General features: G+C 39.4%; 1 protein-coding gene and 1 long non-coding RNA gene across 4 annotated transcripts in view; one reads left to right on the plus strand and one right to left on the minus strand.

Moving 5' to 3' along the window:
• LOC120546734 (CD2-associated protein) overlaps positions 1 to 25,245 on the minus strand; it is an 89,032-nt gene that overhangs the window by 35,190 nt on the left and 28,597 nt on the right. For 2 of the 3 annotated variants that reach the window (XM_039781890.1, XM_039781889.1), the window contains exons 3-9: positions 17,416 to 17,593; positions 12,757 to 12,857; positions 12,077 to 12,203; positions 10,227 to 10,405; positions 5,195 to 5,282; positions 3,966 to 4,060; positions 1,617 to 1,715 (exon numbers count right to left, since the gene is read on the minus strand). In XM_039781890.1, the coding sequence (XP_039637824.1) occupies positions 1,617 to 1,715; positions 3,966 to 4,060; positions 5,195 to 5,282; positions 10,227 to 10,405; positions 12,077 to 12,203; positions 12,757 to 12,857; positions 17,416 to 17,593 (867 nt within the window). Of the gene's footprint in view, positions 1 to 1,616; positions 1,716 to 3,965; positions 4,061 to 5,194; positions 5,283 to 10,226; positions 10,406 to 12,076; positions 12,204 to 12,756; positions 12,858 to 17,415; positions 17,594 to 19,850; positions 19,905 to 25,245 lie in introns of those variants that run through there. The other variant, XM_039781892.1, reaches the window with a different exon arrangement.
• LOC120546735 lies at positions 12,114 to 20,375 on the plus strand. Its single transcript, XR_005636929.1, has 4 exons — positions 12,114 to 12,243; positions 17,425 to 17,488; positions 18,097 to 18,298; positions 19,865 to 20,375. It is a non-coding gene; the product is annotated as an uncharacterized LOC120546735 (long non-coding RNA).

Below are 25,245 nucleotides of genomic sequence, written 5' to 3' on the forward strand. Positions count from 1 at the left end.
AATCCTCTTAAGGTTAGCCTGACTGAAGTCTTATTATTATTATCATCATCATCAGTCTGTGAGCAGTTCAGGTCTTTGCAAGGACGCGACAGGGCAGCATATGTACTCACCTAAAAGGCATCTGGCTGATGTGGAAGAGCCTTCATGAAAATTAAAACAGGATTTTCTATGTGGGAAAACCTAAGCTGTGCTTACACTCTACATACTATTAATTAGATGATGTAAGGTATAGTACGGTTTTGTTCAGTCATATCTGCCAAGATATCTTGGTGAAAGGACATCAATCTTCTACAGGAAAAATCTTCAGGCTCTAAATATATTTCTCACTTCAAAGTCAAACTTGTTAAAGCTTTTTAATGATGGTGTCTTTTTTATTATTTATAAAGTGTGGGGCCCAAGCATTGCAGGCACCAACACCCTCCATAGCCACATTACATTTCCACTGAATATTTAGAGATCCCCTACACACAAAAATAGCTCAACAAACTCCTTTACTATGACCCGGTCTTAAGATTAAACCTATTTCTTCTCCTGCATTGAATTATGATGTAAGAATATACAAATATTTGCAATTTTAAAAATGTTTACTACTTCACTGAAAAGTCCAATTCCTAGTGTTTGTGTAAGATGCTAATTTCCACACCACACTTGCTTAAGTTGCATATTGGAGCACCACCGGCTTCGAAACTAGTTATGTTGTCCCAAATCCCTGCTGGTACGTCCACATGTTAAACTTTTCCTCTTTAGCAGATGTGAAAACAGCCTTCTTATGTCACACTTTATAACAGATTTGCCTGATGATGGTCAGGTACCGAAACGTTGCCAGCTATTACATTTATTTTTGTTAAGTTAGACAGTGTGCGGGAGTCTCTTTGCAGCACTCTGTACATACACCATGCATAGATCTAAGTGAAGTGACAATGACAAAAACACATATTTGAATGGAGGGGGACTTTAAAGACTTTTTACAAATTTCACCCATTTTGTGCAATACAAAAAAGATAATTACTGTTCCTTTAAGGGCTGCAACTAACTATTAGTGTCATCATCTAATCATTTGATCGGTAAAATGTCAGAAAGTGGTCTAAGATGCCCATCACAATTTCCCAGAGCCCAAAGTGATGTCATAAAAATGCTCATTTTGTACAACCAACAATACTTTTTAGGCACCGACCGAATTGCCTCTAAAGTATCGAGCATAGAAAAATGCCTCGTCATTCAATACCCAAATTCAATATCTAAATCTGATCAGCATCAGTGAGCCAATAAGCATGTAGCATGCTTCTACCGAGATCTAATAATGCTGGTGATTGGCTGTCTAACGTTACACTTCGTAGACGCATGCAGGAAAAACTTACTCAGAGACAGGGCTTACGTAGTAGGAGCTGAAAAATAAATAAAAGAGTTGTGCCATAATGTGTAAAGTTGTAGTTTCTTTTTGTTTTATAAAATTGGTATAGAAAAGGATTGTTTAGGAACCGGTATCAAAGTCGCGGTATTGGTATTGCATCAAACATTTTTGAACCATACCCAGCCCTAATCAACCGTGCAAAATGATTAATCGGTTATGAAAATAGTTTCCAACGGTAGTAGTTTTGTTCATGTGCTGATCTCACCTCTTTCTCTGCATCAGTCACCATGGCTACAAAGTTGTCAGGGAAGACACCCTCCCTGCCCCCGATCTCCCCTCGCCACCAGCCGGGCTCTCCTGTGTCCTGTTAGAGATCGAATTAACAAAGCGTGAATGACAACACTTTAGTGATCAATTTGTGATCTTTGCTTTGTCACTTTCTTTCTAATATTCCCGTCTAATGATTATTTCTTTATTTTCACTTTAACTTTAAAGCACTGTCCAATGTTAAAGTCACTCTACTGTAGTAGGGAGGATGTAAAGGAAGGTGTAAAAATGTCTCTATAATAAAAAAAGGGGCTGAAAGGGCTCCAGAAAAAAAAAAAAAGTAGATAAAATTACCAAAAAAACAACACTTCTGATCATTTCACAAACAATTCTCAACAGTGTCCACTAGATGGCGGCAGCTTTCTAATATAGTCTTGGTGGGGAAACTGAAGGAGACATGGTCTATTACAGTTTTTCTCAATTGCTTTGGCACAATCATCAAATATAAGACTATTTATATGAACATTAGGTCAGTTGTTCACATGACTATAGTCATTTATCATTGCTTTGGCACAAAATGCATTGCATGCAGATCAAAATAGTTTGCATTCATTTGCTATTGAATCATAATATACTCAAATGCAACTATTCACATGTTCATTGTGTAAATCCCTACATGCAAAATAGAGCAACCAACAATCACAATAACCTCACATATACATATATATTAGATACATAATAGGTATGTGGTTTTGTTGTAAAAGTTTTCAGATTAATAGACTTCGGCTAAATGGGGAACAATTCAATTCCCTCTAAATTTAGAGCAACCACACGCCAACAGGTGACAGGTGAGGATATCACAGGAGATTGTTGTAGTGGGTGGCTGCATCGTGCCAAAATAACGTTCCCTCGTTGCATTGCAACGGAGGAAATCAGGTGTGATGTCGATAAAATGTTATGGCCAGACAGAGAAGACATTAGATGACCCATACATATACCATTGATACATTTGCAGCATCTCTCTTCAATGGTGCTGAGCGAACAGGGGCGAGAAACAACGTGATATACTCTCATCTCAATCATCTAAAATGTATGTTTGACATTTCATATTTCAACACACTTACTAACTACTAACTTACTATTACATGTTGGGCCACAGACTAAAGAAAATTACATCACCCAAAACTAGCGGTTAGTCTGACCGGTGGCGAGTTGTTGCTGGGTAACACTTTATTTGAAGGGGTGTTCATAAGACTGACATGACACTGTCATTATTATGACATGACATCAGTCATAAACATGAAGGAGTCATTTTGAGTATTCATGACTGTTGTCATTTGGTAAATTATTACACACTTTTAATATATGAAGTTAGCATTGTCCGAGATGTCTTTGTCATGACAACTTGACATTAAGACAACAAATCGGTTACACTTTACTTTACTTGAAGGTATCTACGTAAGAGTGATATGACACGGTCACAAATGTGTCAAACATTATAAACAAGTCATAAAGTGTCATTCGGTTTTTGTCATGACAAGTTATGGTTAGAGTTAGGGTTCATGTGTTATGACTGTGTCATGACAGTGTCATGTCACTCTTATGTAGATACCTTCAAGAAAAGTGTTAGCCAACAATCTGTGTTATGACAACTTGACATTAAGCAAGACAGTACAACCTGTCAATGTCTTTGTAATGACAACTTGACATTAACCTAGACAACATAACCAGTCATAAATAGGTCATACCAAACTTTAATAAACTATTTAGCTTCATGTGTTAACATTAAATTAAAATGTCATTAATAGGTTGTTTTTTTTTTTACATTGGCTGTCATGAGAGCATTGAGCATGATTTCATCATCGAATGCTTATATGACGGAGTCATGAATGATATCTATATACCAATGACGCTTAATGACAACAGTCATGAATACTTAAAATGACTCCTTCATGTTCATGACAGGTGTCATGTCAGTCTTATGCACACATTTCTTCAAATAAAGTGTTACCGGTTGCTGTTTGTAACGTTAAATTTGGTTTATCAAACATGCTAGCAAAGCAAGACAGTACAGAAAATAACCACAGCAGAAACGTCACATAGGTCGGATCACCGTGTTTAACTAAATTTCTTTAAATGTTACGGTTACAGCTGAAAATTACAGACAGAAATACATTTTTTAAAAAGAGTTTGCAGATTTTACATATCTCCACAGTTCAAATCAACTGCCAATTGTCAACCCGGAAGTGACTGTTGTGTTAGCGTGAGGTCACAGTGATTCCGTCTATAAGCCCAGGTGTTTTGCCATTCAATTCAACTTTTAATGCATTATGCACTGAAAACGTACCTTGCTCAGGATGTGGATGATATCGCCCTCTTTTATGGTCAGCTCATCCTCATTTGTAGCCTCAAAAGCAAATGTGACCTTACAGTACTCTTTTGCTGAGGAAACAGAAATAATAGAGTCTTAACAAGATGTATAGGCAAAAGCACACAAGGAAGCCAAACAGAGCATACTAGAAGTACAATTATACAGCTACAGTATTTATTATCCATCTAAGCAGGGTGTGATTTGTAAAAAAAATAAAATAAATAAATAAATAAAAATAGATTTCGATAAATTTTTGATCATGCACAAAAAAAAAAAGAATTAAATTCCCCTTCTAATACCATGTATATAGTGCCACTCGGCCAGCCATGCCAAAACGCCTTATTTATGAACGTCAATATTCAATGGAAAATAATCTCAAAATGAAATAGCACAACGTGGTGTCAAAATAAAACAGCGCTTTCAAGCCGGAGAGTGGGGTTCACTTCGCGGTAAAAACTAAATACTTTCTACTTGGTAGCCGGCGTCCCGGAGCTCTGTAGCGGCTAAACACAACCAGCAACTGCCGCTCGGATTTTATCGTTCTATGGCACTATGTGTTCACATTTACTTAGTTTAAAATACTTCTATTTTAGGTATAGGTATAGGTCAGCGGAGGAAGGGATTTGTAGACCAGAAAGGGGGAAATCCCACGCATCCCCCCCCCGACAAATCAACACAGACAAGCACACATCTTAAAAATGGTCTTTTTTTTTTGAAGATTCTTTTTTGGGCATTTGAGGCCTTTATTTCTATAGGACAGCTTAGACTTGAAAGGTGAGAGAGAGAGGGGGGAATGACATGCAGAAAAGGGCCGCAGGTCGGAGTCGAATCCGCGGCCGCTGCGTCGAGGAGTAAGCCTCTATATATTGGCTCCCGCTCTACCAGGTGAGCTACCCAGGCATCCAGAGCTGACACATTTCTTAGGGATTTGAACATCCCATCATATTTCCGCAATACACAAACAAAACAAGGTTTACAATCCACTTACTTGGGGTCAATTCTTTTTGAATAACGGCTTTTTCAGTATTTGCAAGTGATGCTTCGTCATATCCAAACTACACAGTGGAGCTGTAACTAATGACATGCAAATAATGCTAACAGGGCTAGCGCACCAACTTTAGTAGTAAACAGGACAGTAAATACACTTCCCACATGTTAAAGTATCCTTTTCAGTATTCAATTTCATACTGTAGTGTTATATATACCTTTGGATTTGCTGTCTCCGTCTGCTCTCTGCGAGTCGGTCACGTTGGGATGGGCGGGCTTTGCAGCAGATGGTAATGATGGGATTGGCTAAAATGAAGCAAACAATACAGATGGAAATGATTTATCGCACGAGTGGATATGTGGCTTCATGTGAAGGAGTCCTGTCTATGAATTTGTGTGGGAATTATTAAGTAGAAATGTGTATGAATGATGCCGTTAATTTTGGGGTTAGAAGTTAAGGATTGCAGCAGATATGGAAAGAAAGAATATCTTTCCTGCCACACAAGGGATGTCTGATGTTACACCTTGTAAGTGATGATTAGTGAGTCAAAAAGACTACATAGAAATAAAGATAAAATAAAAAGGTGTACCATTATTAGGGCTGCATGATATGAGGAAGATATGCGATAACGTTGTTGAATATCTCGACGATATTACTTGCGATAAATAAACCGATATTAAAGTGGACTCAGTTCTACATTTCTGCTGCTTTCAGTATTCTGCTAAAATACAACTAATTGCTTGTTGAATTTAAAACAAATGAAAGGAAATAATTTCCAACATTGTTTTATTGAAGAAATTGAACACTGAATTGAATATAAAAAGGCACCACTAAAAAAAGATAGACAGTTCTATTTTAAATAGGGATGCACCGAAATCCACTCCTTTTTTTTTTAAAAGGAGCGGTCAGTTGTTGTAACATGCTTTACTCCCTACATCTAAAAAGAATCTAGGCTGTAATTGTATTATATGCAGTAGGCTGTGAGAAAGTGAAAATGTTACTCATGAACAGAAAAAGTGCTGTTTGGCAGTACTTTCAGTCAAAAGAAGGCCAGCTACATGTTCAATTTGCAATGCCGATTTGTCTCGTGGTGGCGAGGACCCTAAACAATACACAACATCGCTGCTGTTAAAACATTTGCGTATAAAACATCCGAAAGAATACGGAGTTGTTCATGACGGAATCTACAGACAGCAGCCAAAATGCAGCAACTTCTGTTCTCTCTGTAGCCTAAATGAGTTTCCCTATAGTGGGAACGGAGCAACCCAACGGCCGGCTGCTGCTCATTAGCTAACCTTAGCTTTCTAATCTAAGACGTTATCTAGTCTCATATCACGATATCGATATTATATCGATATATTGCCCAGCTCTACGATGTGCTTTCCTACGATGTGAAAAGAGCGTGTGAATTCAACATTGAGTTGTTACATTTAAATATTTTAGAGGCTGTGGAAGTTATTTACTTCATTAATGTGTTTACTGTGTTAATGGACTGAGGATGGGAGTAGGATTCGGTATTCGGCAGAATCTTAACCAGTGGATTTGGTATTGTTATTAGCATTATTAACTTATTGTCTTGTTCTGTGTTTCTAATGATTTGTTTTGTTTTTATTTCTTGTCTGCTGTTCTTTACATATTCGAAAAAAACAACAACTTTAAAATCAAATCAAAATCTATAGTGCGTTGTTTCTGTCTCCCCCATGAGGAATTCTAAGTAATGACAAGAAAACTGTTGGCGCGTCCACATGATGCAAGCCTTCCATGATTGCGCACTACCCCCATCCCTCAACACAGTTGCTAGTAGCCAAGGAGGACACGGAGGATTAAAATAACATGGACACGTTCCACCAAAACAAGTTCCTTCCCGAGGCTATTTTGCAGCGGCGCCGTGGCTCCACTCGGCGCGTAGCACCGCCCATGACGATTGTGATTGGTTTAAAGAAATGTCAATGAACAAGAGCACGTTTTTCTCCCATCCCCGGAATGCTGTGTGGACCAGCCAGACCTTCCTCCGCAGCGCTGTGGAGGAAGGTCTGGCTATGCGAGATCAGCTTTGTGTCAACTCATTTGGCAACGGCTTGAATGTAACCAACGTCCATTAATATAAACAAAGTGACGCACTAAAGCTTTAACAGAAATGAATGCATGTACTACATGATAACTGATCAGTTCAGAAATCACCAATAACGGCCAAAAAAAAGTCCAAAAGGGAAAATGTCATAAGCAGGATGCTTTATATCCGTGATCCTACTGCAGCCAGAAGGGAGGGCAGTGATGGGCTGAGGTGGGCGGGTCAAGGCCAAAGAGAGTGTGAGAGCATGCGACATGTGGTGGGATGTGAGGAGTGGAGGAGAGCGGAGGAAGCCGTGCTAGTGGTGAAAGAGAGTGGCTGTTGTGAAGGGGAGAGAGAAGGAAAAGAGGGAAGAGTTTCAGAGCGGAGTTACATGCTTAACTAAGCCGTGAACCTCTGTTGGAACTGATACATCTGTATGTCAGTGTGTTCTTAACATGTCATTATCCTCCCTTGTGCTCCCCCCCCCCCTGCCAAAAAAAAGGAAATAAATTACAAACAAAACAGAAAAAATAAGACATCTAAAATTGGGTTTTCAAGTTTTTTTTGTATTACAATTTAGAATAACTGTTTCCATACTGGCTAAAATTCCAATCGATCTCAAACTGGATGGCATTTTAAATTGTATATCCAGCTTGCCTTTTTATGCAAGTACATGTGCTGAGGACAGCAAAACAAGTGTATTTACACCAAACATAAAACTTCACATGAATATGGGTATGTTCCTTTAGTATAGGCAGTAAACAACATTATTTATGTTTATTTCATGTGGTTTTTTTGTCTGAAAAAGTCTCATCTGTGGTTGGGAAGAGTGGCTGATGTTCTGCATCAGCTAATGGGGATCCTAATAAAAAAATCAAATGAAAAATTTAAAACAGACCTCTCAAAAAAGGTAAATCTGTGCCAGGCTGACCAAAGACACTTCCTCCAAAACAACACCGAAATAAATCATTTAGATAACCCACATGTCATATAGATGAAGAAGAGATGTGACTGAAGAGGTTACTGAGACTGAGGGGAAGTTTTAAATCGATTTCCGCAAATAACTGTCAGGAGTGCAACATTTTGCATGTATTTTATTTACTGAGACTACAGATGTAAATTAGCCCAGACACAGTTCATCTGATTTGCATGAGTTGCTGCTAAATAGGAACAGATGCCAGGCTATTTATACTGCATGAGTAGGGGATCGACGTGATATCACTTAAATATGGGGATAAATGCAATCTTTTTAATGACGGTGACTATGCGTGCACATAATATTCCGTTTTTTGCCCCAATTCTGAAAAAGACAATATTCCAACCGACCAGAAATGTGGACTTTTCTTTTGGACATGCATGACTACCGCAGCCATGCTAACTGCTGGCTGGTTGATTTCTGGTAACAACCATAGCAACTCCCAGAGCTGACTGTACGCCGTAAACAGGCAAGAGGAAGTTGCCTGTCAGGTACTACTTGTTTCTTCATGTTCGTATTTTAATGCTTCTTTTACATCTTGGCCAGGGGACTACAGATGAAAAATAGCCTTTTGTCTAATTCTGGCTTTTTTAACCATGTTTGTTCATGTGTTTTATGAAATTGCACTGTCCCCTTTTAAATAAACCAATAGGAAAAAAGAAAAAAAGAAAAAAAAGGTAAAACCCTGATTGAGACGCATATTCATTTTATTTAGTTTAGAGTTTTTCGGTATTTTAGGCCTTTATTTATATAGGACAGGTGAAGACATGAAATGGGAGAGAGAGGGGGAATGACATGCAGCAAAGTGCCGCAGGGCAGAGTCGAACCTGTGGCCGCTGCGTTGAGGAGTGAACCTCCTAATATGGGTGCCTGCTCTACCAGGCGGGCTACCCAGGCGCCCGATACGCAGAGTTTCTGCAGGTTTTACCAAGTCTAATTTAAGACTTTTTAAGACCTTTTTATGAATGGAATTTAAGGCCTTTATCACAACATCTATAAGCCCTAAATTCAGTTTTTTTCAAGCAAAGTATCGCTAAACTTGCACTTCCCCATAGCTGAAGATTAAAATCAGTTTTATGTCTGTGGTACAATCCGAAAGAGACTCACCGCCAATATCACGAAAGCTGAAAGAACTACAACACCACGGAATAATAATAAAAAAAGAGCATTAGAGCTAGCGTTGCATGGATGTTACCTGTTTAAAATAATTTAAGACCTAGAACACAACACTGCGAAATACAGCGAATTTAAGACTTTTTAAGGCCTAAAAATTTGATTTTGAAATTTTTGACTTTTTAAGACCCCGCAGAAACCCTGTCTAAATGCGCTGTATACATGTCCTAAGAATGATTCTAGAACCCGAATAATATCGGCCAATAAGGCCACATGCCTTAATGGGAAAAATGCTTTGGAAAAAATTCCTTATTCTGAACATTCTAACGGAATATGCTGTTTACAAGACCCGATTCAAATTCGGAATATTGTCATATCCGTAATAATAGTGGAATATTAGTGTGCATGTAAACATAGTGTTTGTAGAAGGGCAGACTGCTGCTGTACACACTTTTTTTGGGCTAGCAAACAGGAAGTCCCTAAAATACATAATGCAGCCAATACAAAACCTTAGTGCAGTCTTTTAGTAAATAAGGACAAATGCCATTTAACTACTTAGCGTCAAAAAAGTAACCAAAAACAGTTGCCCCTGTTTATGCAACCTCCTGGAAATAAAGTACATGTGCAATTTAAAAGTGCACATTTTTCAGGAGCTAAAGTAGGATGTTCTGTAAGAAGTTTTAATGTCTCTCTGTATCTCTACACGGAAAAATATCTGTCTTGACAAGTAAATAGTTACTGTATTGAATCCTAATTTTTACACTTCCTGAAAAAGTTTAAAAAGCGTTAAAAATGTGTTTTGGTAATTTCACTTTTCAATACAATTCAGCTGTAAAATATGCAATAATATGTCTATGTGATATTTAATGGTCAATATGTCTAAATGGGTGGCTTGTTTTAGCAGCAACACTGTTTTTGCAGTGGTATGTAAATGAAAAGATAAAACACAGGGATTCATGTTTTCGTTTCTTTTCGCCAATGTTATAATGCTCTGTGACACATATGTAAATACACAAAAAAGGAAATCAGAATGCTTTTCTATGGAGCTCAGCTTCAGCAGCATTTCTTCGGTTACATATGTGTATTCGGAGGTTGCGTCACACTTACTCTCGCCTTCTTTTCCTCGGTTTCGGAGCTTGGCAGCCGGGCCTTTAGTTTGACCGACCCTTCTCTGAAAATATCTCCGAAGCCAACGCCTCGGATCTTCTTGGGCTGAGCTATGACTCCGTTCCCTGAGGCAGGTTGAGGGGATGTGGGGGTGGGGACGCTTTCCATTCCACTTCCATCTGCAGAGGGAATACAACAGGGAGAGACATGAATTACATTACATGTCATTTAGCTGACGCTTTTATCCAAAGCGACTTCCAATTAAGTGCTTTCAACCCTGAAGGTGCAAACTCCAGACAAGTAGTAAGTGCAAGTACATTAGCTTTAAATAAGTGAAACTACAAAGAGCCATATGAAAGTGCAGCATCAAGAAATATATAGACTCTTCTTTTTTTTATGTTTATCTGAGATGTAGTCGGAAGAGATGTGTTTTTAGCCTTCGGCGGAAGATGCGCAGGCTTTCGGCCATCCTGATGTCAATAGGGAGCTCATTCCACCATTTAGGAGCCAGGAAAGTAAACAGTCGGGATTTCGTTGAGTGATTAAGTTGTTCCTCGCTGTGAGGGGGCAGCAAGCAGGCTGGCTGATGCGGAGCGGAGTGGGCGGGTTGGGGTACAGGGTTTGACCATGTCCCGGATGTATGCTGGGGCTGATCCAAATTAGAGGGTGAAAGTATGACATCTTGCTGCTTTGCCTCCTGCTGCAATACTCTATTATCAGCCTTCAAAGGCACATTTATTTATTTATTAATTTATTTAATATTGAATAAAACAGCATTCCATATTATTTGAGAGGAAAGTTGAAGACATGAAAGTGGGATATATATATATATATATATATATATATATATATATATATATATATATATATATATATATATATATATATATATATATGGAAGGGAATGAAAAAAAAGTTGACATGAATGCTGCTTTTATGTATAGATATGATCCATGTTTTTTTTTTTTTTTTTTTTTTTTTTTTTTTTTTTTTTTTTTTTTTTTTTTTTTTTTTTTTTTTTTTTTTTTTTTTTTTTTTTTGATATAGTTTTTTTTTTTTTTTTTTTTTTTTTTTTTTTTTTTTTTTTTTATTTGGGGGGGGGGGGGGGGGGGGGGGGTGTGTTTTTTTTTTTTTTTTTTTTTTTTTTTTTTTTTTTTTTTTTTTTTTTTTTTTTTTTTTTTTTTTTTTTTTTTTTTTTTGAAAAGATTTACATTATAACATTGCTATGTATATGAAGAAAAATATTCATTCATTAAAAAACTCAGTAGTTCTTATGAATGTCTACAGTATACCACAGCCCTGATGAAAAACAGATGCAAGACAGGGAACTTGTATCATTCATATATATATATATATATATATATATATATATATATATATATATATATATATATATATATATATATATATATATATATATTACAGACAAGAGGCTTAGAAACATCCATCTGCAGACTGAACCCTCAGCCAAACTTCTTGTTGAGGCTTGTTTCAGCTGCAATAACACCTGGACATCCCACTACTACACTTCTAAGAAATGCTCTGCATTAAATTATCCAATATCTCAACCAGAGAATAAACGGTCTCTGAAAAATGATGTAAGCAGATGTTATAAGCTAACAGAGCTGACTTAGTAAAAGGTGCATGAGGTGCATTTTAAAGCTCTACGCAGGTTGACATCCACAGTTGAGTCTATGAAGAACAGGAAAAACCATCACTATGCGCCTGCCTTGAACTTTGTTTTGGTATCTTGCCTAACCAAACACACATTTCCAGTTCACCTTCTCTAATGTTTATCCAACCAAGTTGCCACCTTCACATCAATGGGCCCCGGCTTGTTTCCATCTTACCCGTCTCATCTGCCGCCGTGTCGTTGGACTCGCCGTCCTCTCCCGTGGCGTCCAGCTCTTTGACGAAGTTGGAGGGAAACAGTCCTGACTTGCCGTTCAAGTCGCCGCTCCACCAGCCCTCTTCAACCTGCAGAGAAGACATTATGAGACATAAACCACCTGACATGGTAATGTGATTTTTTTTTTTTTTCCCCCAAAATGTTAAATGCAAAGAAATCTGGTGGCTCCGAGTGTCCGGTGTACCTCAGGGAGTGACGTCTTGGGAAGCTTAACACTCTTGCTCCTAATTCTACACATACACAGTAAGTTGCTATAGATAAATAATCAACATTTAAAAAAAAAAATAATAATAATAATAATAAATCCAGTAAATACAAAATTTTAAAAAACAACTGTGAAATGTTGTCTATTTGTTGCACTAAGTAGTATTATGAACATCTTAAAGACCAATCTTTACATTGCAATACACACATCTGATGCTTGACTTATTATTAGCACTTCTTCCGGCTCTTACTTGTTCTGACTTGCCAGCACCACAAATAACTAGTTGACAGTTGTTGTATCTTCAGTGGATAAGCAGAATAAGTGGTTGTAATATTACACCAGTATGTCTCAAATGTCCCACACACCAAAAACCCCAAAACTGATATCTTGAACACTGGATCAAGCATTGAAAGTACCTCTTCAGTGATGTCTATGATGTCTCCGGCTTTCAGCTCCAGCTCATCTTCGTTCTGCGGCTGATAGTCAAAGAGAGCCTTGCACTGTCTCTTCTTAGGCTCTGTGAGAAGCAGGTCAGAAAATACCAGTTAGTCAACCAACCTGTTGTGCATGTGAGCTCATGCCAGTCTTTGTTTTAACAATTGAGAAGAGCTCGGCTGTGTCTGTGTCTGTCTGTGTGTGTCTGTGTGCGTGTGTGAAGACCAGCGTTCCAAGTCCAGACTGAGGACAGAAAGCACCAAAGTGGTCCCCATTTACCACAAATGACTTCATCCAGAGGCCTTTGTTTGTTTATTTACATTCTCGGATCACCTGATAAAGTACAAGTAGAGTATGTTTAAAGAAAACTAATATTCTTATGATGCAAACTTGTTCCGTACCTAATCATAACAGATGGGTCACATTATTTTGATTTAGGGAAGGCTCTGGGTTCTGCCCTAGACTATATCATTTCTGGACTGAGATGCTCAAGTGGCTCTCAAAAGCCTATTCCAGAGACATTTCGCCCAATCGTGCTCTTGCTACCTTTGGTTGCTCTACAGCAGGGCTCTTCAATGTTTTTTTAAGATAAGGAACCCCTTAAACTGAAAGAGAAATGGAGCAGGGACCCCATACTACATATATTGTAGAAAATAAAGTTGCATATTAAACTGGGCCTACAATTACTTGCAGGGCGACCTAAGCCTTTATACACACACACACACACACACACACACACACACACACACACACACACACACACACACACACACACACACACACACACACACACACACACACACCTTTTTAGTAATAATACTAAGCTATTAAAATAATAATTGTTGGCATGATTTAGTTTAGTAGAAGTTAATAATAATGTAAACATAAATGCGGCACAGTGAATCCTTTGGGATGAACTGTATCAGTGGATGGCTATGTTAGTGGCTGCCTTACCTATAGGCCAGTAAGCCTATCATTAATCGCCCTCCCTCCCTCAAATAGGCTGATTTATATTTGCTAATGATATGTTGGATTTATGTTAAGACATTTGAAATTTTGGAGAGAAAAAAGGTGGCCCCCCCCCTGCATTAACTCTGAGGCCTTTTTTGGCTCAGTGCCACGTTAATCCATCCCCTTAGAGACCTCGAACTGTCTGAACGTGTGAGTAAGTGTAGTGTATTTGTGTGTATATTCTCATTCTACCTCCCTCATGTTGGATACTGTCGTACATGTTTGATGATGTCACGTTGTGAGGAGACTGCGTGCTCCCACCAGGTTTGGGCTGTTTTGGTGGTTATCGCTATAATAGCTTGCAGGCGCTAGGAAGGGTTCTTTTGAACCTGTAAATATCAACACGCGTGCTCTCTGGCGCGCCTTACAGAAGGCCTGTCCTTCATGTGTGTGACTCTCGTTATAGCCATCCGAAGGCAGCCGGTAATGGTTCCAACTGCAGTCTTTAACTGGAGTGATGTCACTGCCAATTACGCACGGAAGATCCACTGGTTACATTTTGTGCAACCAGCATCAGTATGTTGTAAAATAACGTTAACCACAGAACCCCTGCTTATGCGCAACGTGTCGTTTTGCTTAATAATAAACAGTTTCTTCTTCACATGCACAAATGCTTTGGATATGGACACTGAGAACCGTTCACACAGCTACACAAAAAAAATTGGGAATCACTTAAAACGACTCGCTCCGCTTAGAAATCCCTCAGGAACGTCCGTTCATGTCAGTCTTTCACCCGGCGACTGCATCCTGAACACTGGGTAACTGGAAACGGCTGTGAGCGCTAGGGCTTTGACTTTTGCCCAAAAATCATATTCGAAGTTCGTTTGTATATTAATATTCGAATATATTCGAATATTTATTAATAATATTTTGACCATTACATGCCTTCAGTTTAAAAAAAAAAAAAATGAAGTCAGACCCTGGATTAAACACAAACAGTGTGCTTTCGACAGGAAGTTCGGAGCTTTCACCGTAGCCTACGTAAGTGGTCTGATGTTTGAGCGCCATCTATTTCGTCCGCCTGGAGCTCCACATTTTTAATTATAATTCAGGTAGCCTATGTGTGGCTGTGATGAGCAGCATGATGCCATTGTTAGAGATTGTTCGGGTTCAAAACTAAAGTTTAAATCATTTCCATCCGAAGTCCCAGACAACGATACGTTTGCTCTGAGGAAAACTCTCTACAGGACTCCCAAACTGTCGGTGTGTCGGGGAGAGCTCTGAGATTTGAGGGGGTGAAAGTAGGGAATGTGATTGGCCAATACTTTCATAGCCTCGAATGCACTTATAGGGCCCTGTCTTGCACCCGGCGCAGTCCATCAAGCGTCTTTGCCATTTTAAGACCGTCCAGCGCCCACGTCGTTTAAATAGCAAACGCACCTGCGCCCATCTGTGCGGCCATGGGCGTGCTGGTCTTACACGGCGGTGTGTTCAGGTGCATTCTTGGCGTACTGCTATCTTGAGGCAGCGGGAAGTGTTTGCGCCATTGACTGACGAAATGATCTGGTCTAAAGTCAGTAACGCAGCATTTCATTGTTATTTTAACAGCAAATTAGTAGAATGCGCCTAGGCTCGTGAACAGCGCGAGACTAGGCGCACACACGGGTGCGCAGCATGCAAAAGATTAAACAAACCTATTACAATGTGAAATAGTATTATGATACGATCAGTTTCTTCTCTCCTTCCTGCTCAGCAAATCCGCCATCATAAGAGTAACGTGCCAAGGTCCAAACGCGCCTGGCTTTTAAAGGGAATGGGAGATGACACTCTGATTGGTTTATGGCATGTTGCGCCCAAAACACACCTGTGAATAATTAAGCCAAGTGAACCATGCCCCGGGCGCACGGACCCTTTTTTCCGCTGTCAAACTAGCAAACGTGGATTTGGACATATCGACTCAAAATTGTTATCGCGATATCAGAGATATAGAGATGTGTCACCTTTTTCCTGTAACTTCGGTAATTGTACATAGGTTTAAAAAAATATCGAAATTAATATCGATATTGCAATATTCATTATCGATATCGCAATATCACATTTTTTCAATATCGTGCGCCCCTAATTTGGACACGCCCTACGCGCACTTGCGCCATAAGCTTCATGCCGTGCACTTAGATGGTTAAAATAGGACCCCTTATGTGTTCTTTCTAAACCAAGTGCTCCACAGGAGTAACGCATATTCAATCATACAGCCTGTTCTTTCCTGCTTTGCATTATCTTTAACTTTTGGCGCCTTTTTTATGCAAGCACATGAATGGACAAGACGCAACAAAAGCAAAAGACTTACAACAATGCATATTGTACTGTGTGGTCTCAGTTGAATTGATCTTATGTTGAATCTAATTTTTATTTATTATTTTCAAATCTGACAGTGTGAAAAACAGGCGGTGTAACTAGCCTACACAGCATCTCCGGATAGGCTCAGTGTGTTGATCAAGTAACAACAAAACATCATTAAAAAACGGCCAGCATTAGTTTACCTACAGTACATGTCTAATATCTTATGGTCAGCTCTTGTGAGGACAAAAAAATAAAACGTCGGTTTATATCTGATCAAATATCGCGCATGTGCCTCCATTGATTAATTCAACTAGAATAAATCAAGAAGCACCATTTCTCATGCTATTAACATCATGTTCCGTGACTGAACAGCAGTTTGCGGGGTGAGGATTGCCAGCTGGTGCTGGAGGAGCCCTCGGTCAGATGTTCAACCGTTCAGGAATACACTGGAGCGGAGGGAAGCGTAGGCGGTTTTATACTGTAGGCTTTTATATTATATCCTAGTTCTAGTTTTAAAACACATCATTATGAAGCTAGTCACTGATGAGCACCGCAGGGAGATTAGGATCTTTATACTAGGGTTGGGATTAAAAACGTCCGATGTAAACTGATTTTCATTTGAGTGAACCTACCTACCTACCTACCTACCTACCTACCTACCTACCTACCTACCTACCTACCTACCTACCTACCTATCTATCTATCTATCTATCTATCTATCTATCTATCTATCTATCTATCCATCCATCCATCCATCTAATATCATTATCAGTTCGAACTTCTGAGCACTCTGGACCTTTTCTCTTCTTTACATATTTGTGTACATGGACATGGTGCTGGTATACAACACACAAATATGTATAGAAGAGAAAAGGTCCAGAGTGCTAAGAAGTTCGAACTAATAACGAAGGTGCTCTTTGGAAGACAACTCAAAAGTTCAAAAAAAGAATAAAAAGGTCCAAGGCACTCTTGTGACAAAAAGTTAAAGAGCCTTTATTTAGATGGCTATTTCATATTGGAATCTTTGGGAAGAAGGCTGTTTGTGCCGCTACGCGTGGGGTTGTTACTCAGCTCTGTTTTACATACTAACAAATTCAATATGGAATAGTCATCTAAATAAAGGCTTTTTAACTTTTTGCCAGAAGAGTGCCTTGGACCTTTATTCTTTTTTGATATATGTATGCATGAATGGACACACAGCAAACGGGGAAAATAACAAGTCAAATAACTTGCAAGTAAGTGTTGGCCCTTGCAGTAAACCACATCACACCACTTCACCCCATCCTGTACACCAAGCAAACAATTACTTACAGGTATCATTTAACCCAAACAAAAGTAGTGCATCTTACTCTTTGCAGCTGCTGGCGGCTGAGGCAGGAAGCCACCAGTCGGGATGCCGATAAAGCTCATCCTCTGAACCAGGTTGGCCACGTTTCCTGCACTCTTCTCTCTCTTCTGAGGATGAGAGGCCTCCTCTTTGGGCTCATTCTTTGTTTCCTTGACCTCTTTGGATTCCTTCTTCAGTTCCTACAACAAATACCAGACCACACGGCAATTAAAGGGACTTATTCTTTTCTACACCGTCTTTAATGCAGCATACTTTAGTGTCACGATTAATAAATTATTGTAACTACAATATGTGAAAATGTCTGCATTTGTGGTTTCCATACCTAATTCCATTTAAAATATACAGATACATCTAGTACTCATACTCCTTTTACAGTATGTTTTACAATACTGGACAATAATCTTTCCATATTTATACAAGACATCTTTAGTGATTAGATGACAGGAAATATTTTACATCAAAATGAAAATGACTGATACAATTTTGTAAATTTGAATGAAGAAAACGGATTTTTGTATTTTATTCTGAAGACTAATTCCTTGCAGTCCAAAGAAAATGTTAGCTCGGTATTGTGGCCATGGTTTTATTTTGGTTTCCTCAGATTTTGCATTAACATACACCATGGGTGCTTTTTCATTACGCTAACTTATGCGTCCTCGCCTCCTCTCTCCTCCTGTGACAGGGAAATCGCTCCCCCTTCCGCCATCCCAGAGGATGTTCCAATTCCTTAAATGCACCACGAGGAGAGAGGAGGCTTCTGGAGGAGCGAGGAGAGAGGAAACATTGGTGTATCCTATGGGGAAGTCTTTCTATCAAGTGGCCTGACATAAACGCTGCACCTCTTGGTTAAATTGCAGAAATACAATTTCACCACATTGTACTGTGTATGTGACAATAACATTTTTGTATCGTTAAAGCATAAATTAAGTCAAAATAAATATGCGAGTGTATGACGATAATTTCACTCAAAAACATTCATCGTTTTGATAGCCTCTTTGTTTTGTAAGAAATGAAATCATTGACACGAACAGTTGTAAACTTCCATTTGTGAATGTGTAATTTGGTGGGAAGTAAAATTTGATTATTAAGTAATGTCTTTGCCACTATAATTATAGCAACTATAGCACTATAAGATTATTATTATATCCTTCTACAGCTTACGTGTGAATTTACAAGACCAAAATACTGTACATGGGAACGAGTTTCAGGATGCAATTCTCAGAAAGAGCCATTTACATCTATGCCTCGTTTTCACTTCTGTAAGAAATGTTTCACTGCATAAAAGCCGCACCTCCACATGACAGATACAGCAGTGCGGCACGACATAAGTAACTGACGTCTCGCTTAAGGCTGACACTATGGAGTCAAGGACTTCTCATTTGGCATCTTCGGCACGTCCGTCCCCACGTCTCTTCCTCGCATCTCCCTCTCGCACACATCCTCGATGGGAGGAGCTAAGATGCGAGGAAGAGGGAGTGAGGGAAGCGAGGAGACACGTTAGCAGTAGGGGTGTAAAGATTCACCGCTACGAATTGGTAGGGCTGGGCGATATGGAGAAAATCAAATATCACGATATTTTTGACCAAATGCCTCGATATCGATACCGCAACGATATTGCAGTGTTGACTATTGTTGCTTTCACAAAACATTTACACACGAGATTTTTGATAAATAATCATCGGTAATGTGGATATAATGACTAACTGGGTAAAGGCAAATAATAGAACAGTTACAACAGTCTGGTTCAGTTCAGAAAATTACATAACTTCACTATACAGTATACAATATACTTTAAAACCAGGAAAAGACAACACTTATGCCATATGACGATATTACGATATCCAAAATCTAAGTCGATATCTAGTCTTATATCACGATATCGATATAATATCGATATATTGCCCAGCTCTACAAATTGGTATCTCCTGCATCAGTCTAAATGGGCCAAGACTTGACCGATGGCCCGGTTCTAACGCTATAAATCGGTTGACTGAAGCAAGTCGCGCAACCTGGCCCCTATTTTCAACTGTTACTAAATAGTTAGTAAACACCCGCTAACTAAGTACCTAACTAATTTAGCTAACTATGGCAACATTATACTTCCTGTTTATAATGGGAACTGTAGTTCCAAAACTTAAGAGCATAGAAATAAGACATTCCATCAATATTAACTTTTTTTGTACTATTTGTACCTTACAAAAGGTTCAGAATGACCATCAGTGTGATTCTTACATTCACACACTCAGATAAAATATCACACACCCTGAAACACTTGGACCAGCACAAGCCCCCCCCCCCTAAAAAAAAAAAAATATACCCAACACAGACATCTCTATCTTAATGACAATCTTCCATTGATTCAATTAATTTCAAATAAACAACAAGATAAACACATGTCAATTAATCCTAAACTAACCATGATGAATCACTCCTTACCATCTCCCCCCCAGACATGTTTCATTCCGCCCGATCGCTTCAGCGACAACACCAATTAAAGAAAGCAGGAAGCAGACGCACGACTCAGGTGACAGCAACGTTGTCAGGAGCAAAGTTCAACCGGCTTAACTATCCAAGCCCAGTGGCTGGGCCAGGCTGTTTAGCAGATTACCGATCTCACTACGCAGGGTTGGAGGATGTGGGAAAACAGGAACGAGGTGAGAGAGAAGTGAGGGTCAAAGAAAGAAGGCAAGAGAGAGGAGCAGAAAATCAAACTGCACTGCAGTAGTGACGCATTTCACATTAGCTGTGTAAATAGCTTACACAGAAAATGCAGATGTCCCAGTAGAGCTGCACTCGGGTGTATCAAGTGTACTATCAAGTCATAACAAGAGATGACTATGACCCAACTCGACCAAAACCACTGATAACCGTGTATCTAAGCCCGAAAAAGCTACCTCTCCTTATGACCTGTCTCTCTTAGTTACCTGTTATAGTTACGCTGTTATAGTTCTAGACTGCCGGGGGACTTCCTTCCTTTGACACACTGAGCTGCTCTCTCCTCTCCCTTTCTATTACTGTTACTATTACTATTACTATTTGTGTGCAGCCCGTCCCAGAAATGCTTGTTACTAATCCTAGCTTCTGGGGAGTTTACTCCCCGGAGTCCTTATGCTTTTTTCCCCCAGCGTATTTCCTTGGAGAACGTTGGCACCAAGATCCTGGTAGCAGCTGTCGCCGTGGTCCTGCTGCACTCCCTGCTGAGCTCAGCGATGCCCTGCAATGTCATGCCCTGCGTCCTGCTGAACCCTGCTGCTTCCTGCTGAACCCTGCAGCTTCCCACTACATCCAGTCACTGTTCCATTATTAATGTGACTACTATCGCCACTGTTCATCACACCCCCAACCGGCTCGTCAGACACTGCCTACCAAGAGCCTGGGTCTGTCCGAGGTTTCTTCCCAAGAGGGAGTTTTTCCTCGCCACTGTCGCACTGCTTGCTCTTGAGGGAATTACTGGAATTGTTGGAATTGTTGGGGCTTTGTAAATTATAGAGTGTGGTCTAGACCTACTCTATCTGTAAAGTGTCTCGAGATAACTTATGTTATGATTTGATACTATAAATAAAATTGAATTGAATTGAATCTAATCGGTCTATAGCTGCATGCTGTCGTAAACTGTGTGGAACCATTTGCTGCAAACTGAGTTTCCATGTTGAATTGAATTTTGGAATTTTCACAGCACTTTAATTAATAGGATGTTGAAGTAGCATTTTTAGTACCCGATTTTGATTTAAGCATCGGAGCCCAGTCACATCACCATGTACTGTACAGTGCCTTGCGAAAGTATTCGGCCCCCTTGAACGTTTCGACCTTTTGCCACATTTCAGGCCTCAAACATAAAGATATAAAACTGTAATTTTTTGTGAAGAGTCAACAACAAGTGGGTCCCAATTATGAAGTGGAACGAAATTCATTGGCTATTTCAAACTTTTTTAACAAATAAAAAACTGAAAAAGTGGCGTGCAAAATTATTCAGCCCCTTTACTTTCAGTGCAGCAAACTCTCTCCAGAAGTTCAGTGAGGATCTCTGAATGATCCAATGTTGACCTAAATGACTAATGATGATAAATAGAATCCAGCTGTGTGTAATCAAGTCTCCGTATAAATGCACCTGCTCTGTGATAGTCTCAGAGGTCCGTGTAAAAGCAGAGAGCATCATGAAGAACAAGGAACACACCAGGCAGGTCCGAGATACTGTTGTGGAGAAGTTTAAAGCCGGATTGGATACAAAAGATTTCCCAAGCTTTAAACATCCCAAGGAGCACTGTGCAAGCGATAATATTGAAATGGAAGGAGTATCAGACCACTACAAATCTACGAAGACCCGGCCGTCCCTCTAAACTTTCAGCGCATACAATGAGAAGACTGATCAGAGATGCAGCCAAGAGGCCCATGATCACTCTGGATGAACTGCAGAGATCTACAGCTGAGGTGGGAGACTCTGTCCATAGGACAACAATCAGTCGTATACTGCACAAATCTGGCCTTTATGGAAGAGTGGCAAGAAGAAAGCCATTTCTTAAAGATATTCATAAAAGTTTCGTTTAAAGTTTGCCAAAAGCCACCTGGGGAGACACACCAAACATGTGGAAGAAGGTGCTCTGGTCAGATGAAACCAAAATCGAACTTTTGGCAACAATGCAAAACGTTATGTTTGGCGTGAAAAGCAACACAGCTCATCACCCTGAACACACCATCCCCACTGTCAAACATGGTGGTGGCAGCATCATGGTTTGGGCCTGCTTTTCTTCAGCAGGGACAGGGAAGATGGTTAAAATTGATGGGAAGATGGATGGAGCCAAATACAGGACCATTCTGGAAGAAAACCTGATGGAGTCTGCAAAAGACCTGGGCTGGGACGACGGAGATTTGTCTTCCAACAAGACAATGATCCAAAACATAAAGCAAAATCTACAATGGAATGGTTCACAAATAAACATATCCAGGTGTTAGAATGGCCAAGTCAAAGTCCAGACCTGAATCCAATCGAGAATCTGTGGAAAGAACTGAAAACTGCTGTTCACAAACGCTCTCCATCCAACCTCACTGAGCTCGAGCTGTTTTGCAAGGAGGAATGGGCAAAAATGTCAGTCTCTCGATGTGCAAAACTGATAGAGACATACCCCAAGCGACTTACAGCTGTAATCGCAGTAAAAGGTGGCGCTACAAAGTATTAACTTAAGGGGGCTGAATAATTTTGCACGCCCAATATTTCAGTTTTTTATTTGTTTAAAAGGTTTGAAAAATCCAATAAATTTTGTTCCACTTCATGATTGTGTCCCACTTGTTGTTGATTCTTCACAAAAAATTACAGTTTTATATCTTTATGTTGGAGGCCTGAAATGTGGCAAAAGGTCAAAAAGTTCAAGGGGGCCGAATACTTTCGCAAGGCACTGTATGTCAGCTACATTTCACTCTGAACTCAATTGATTTAAGTGGAAGGGTCAGTATAGTAGATTCACTAAAGCAGTGGTTCTCAAAAAATGTTTCCATTAATGTTCCCCCTTTGAATTTTTTTTATTTTATTTTTTGGAATCCAAGTACCCCCCTGACTTGCACAAAACATTATTGGTAAAAGAAAAGAAAAAAAATATCTATATAAAGAAGCACAATACAGTGCCTCTTTATATATATATCTAGCTAAAGGGTCATTAAGAAGATGTTTTTAAACATTATACCTCATCAGAGTTTTCTCTCAGACTTAGGGCAAAACATTTTTTCCCGTTTTATAATTGAAACATCATGGGGCGCCCTGGTAGCTCACGCGGTTGAGTGTGCGCCCATTTACAAAGGCTCCGTCCTGTGTGCAAAGGCTAAGTTCTTACCGCAGTGACTGCAAGTTCAATTCCGACCTGCGGCCCTATGCTGCATGTCATTCCCCCTCTTTCCCTTTCCTGTCGTAAGATGTCCTGTCGAATAAAGGCCTAAAAATATGCTTCAACTAATTAAGAGCACAGAGATCCACTTTAACTATCAGTTTCAGCGCAGACGGATGAGAAAAGCATGCACACGAACTCATCAGACAGACATCAGCCTGTTATCTGCAGACAGCTGGCTGCTAACGTTAGCTACCTGCCATTTACTGACAGACTGAACAAAGTAGAATCTCAACACTGTACCGTCGACTCCAGTGGCTACACCACTATCAATATCTGATCAAAGAGTGCCCAGAGAAAACTCTGCGCTCCAAGTGTGGTGCTCACCATATATTCCGGTCCAGTTTGATGCCAGAGTGCGCTATGCCGCTCAAATTGACCATTTACGAACGCACAAAATGTGTTGCGGTAAAACCATTTACGTGATTCAACAAAGTAATCTCTTTCATTTCTTCTCAAACGAGCATACAGCAATCCAGAAGTGACTCTGGGCTGCAGACAGCTACGGTCTGATAATCAGTAGGATTATCTCTGATGGAACAACCGCCAGGGGTTTTTCCTGCATAAATCACCAGCACCAAATAGGACAAGAATTGAGAATAAAAATAGCAATTCAAATCCTCTCTAAATGTGACTGAGAGCAATTTACCAAACACCCGTTGTACAAGCAGAACATCAACTTGAATATGAGAGCTGATTTCAGTTTGATCTTGAGAGTCGGGCTGTAGCGGACTCTCCAGGTGATTTATGAAAAAAATATTAATATTATTTTTTAGAGCTGTAACAATTCCAAAAGTTACTGTACAATGTATTGCCTCAGAAATAATTGCGATTAACAATATAATTGCGTCTTTCAGTCAAATTTTTAAATATTTATTACTTTTTTTAAACTAATTTAAGTTTTCAATGAATTCCTACATCTTTTGGTTATATATCACGGTCAAGTGACCCACATAAAATAGTAACACAAATACACAGCCTATGAAGCAAACCATAAATATATCATAAAACATTTTTTCTAACTGTATCCCCTCTTGTCATTTTTGTATAGGGCCAAGTGCCAACAACTAACAATTGAAATAATAATAAAATATATAATCCGACCAATAATCACTCATATAATTACAATTTGGCATATCTAAACAAAATCAAGAACTAAAATCAACAGTCATACCCCTTAAGACCTTAGCTAATGTTAGCATTTAATTGACAATTTTTTCTTACCAGTTTTGTTAATTAGGGTTTATTTGCTCAAGCATAATATACATGTTTGCTTATCAAATTGTCAGAAATAACAGGGAAAATGCTTAGATTTCTGTCACATAAGGTAACACAGACTTATTGCCTTAACTGCATGCGGACCGATCACTACTGCCGTCCGTAGTCACCTCCAAAGGCCCACTCTGAGCCAGGAAAAACCCTGAGTAATGGGACAATGGAAAATCTAGTAAAACTGTCAAAACAGTCACGTGATTCAACAAAGAAATAGCTTTAATTTCTTTTCAACCAGGCATACAGCAATCCAGATGTGACTATAAAAAAAAAAAAAAACAGTCACAACATCTGCTGTAGCCTGTGACCAACACTCAGCCGCAGACCGCTACGGTCTGATAATGCTCGCGGCTTCAATCGGATCATCTCTGATGGAACAACAGCATGAAACCTCAGCTCTACAGTGTCAACAAGCTACCTCTATTACAACCCGATGACTTAAAGGGTCAGTAGCGAGGGACGACCAAGATACAGGAACAATTTAGCCTTGACTCGGTTTCACAAAAGCAGAGGCACCTAAGTTACAATGGAGATTTAATCTGTACAGCTAGCCCGGTCCCGACCAGGCTAACAGCCAGGATTTATTAATCCTGCTGCCTTTTTCTGTTCACTCAGCAGTGGGTTTACCTTATTGTTATCAGCCTGCATTAAAATACAACAGGTACATATTACTGTTCAGTTAAGCA

The sequence above is a fragment of the Perca fluviatilis genome, chromosome 18, assembly GCF_010015445.1.
Source record: "Perca fluviatilis chromosome 18, GENO_Pfluv_1.0, whole genome shotgun sequence".
Lineage (NCBI taxonomy): Eukaryota > Metazoa > Chordata > Actinopteri > Perciformes > Percidae > Perca > Perca fluviatilis.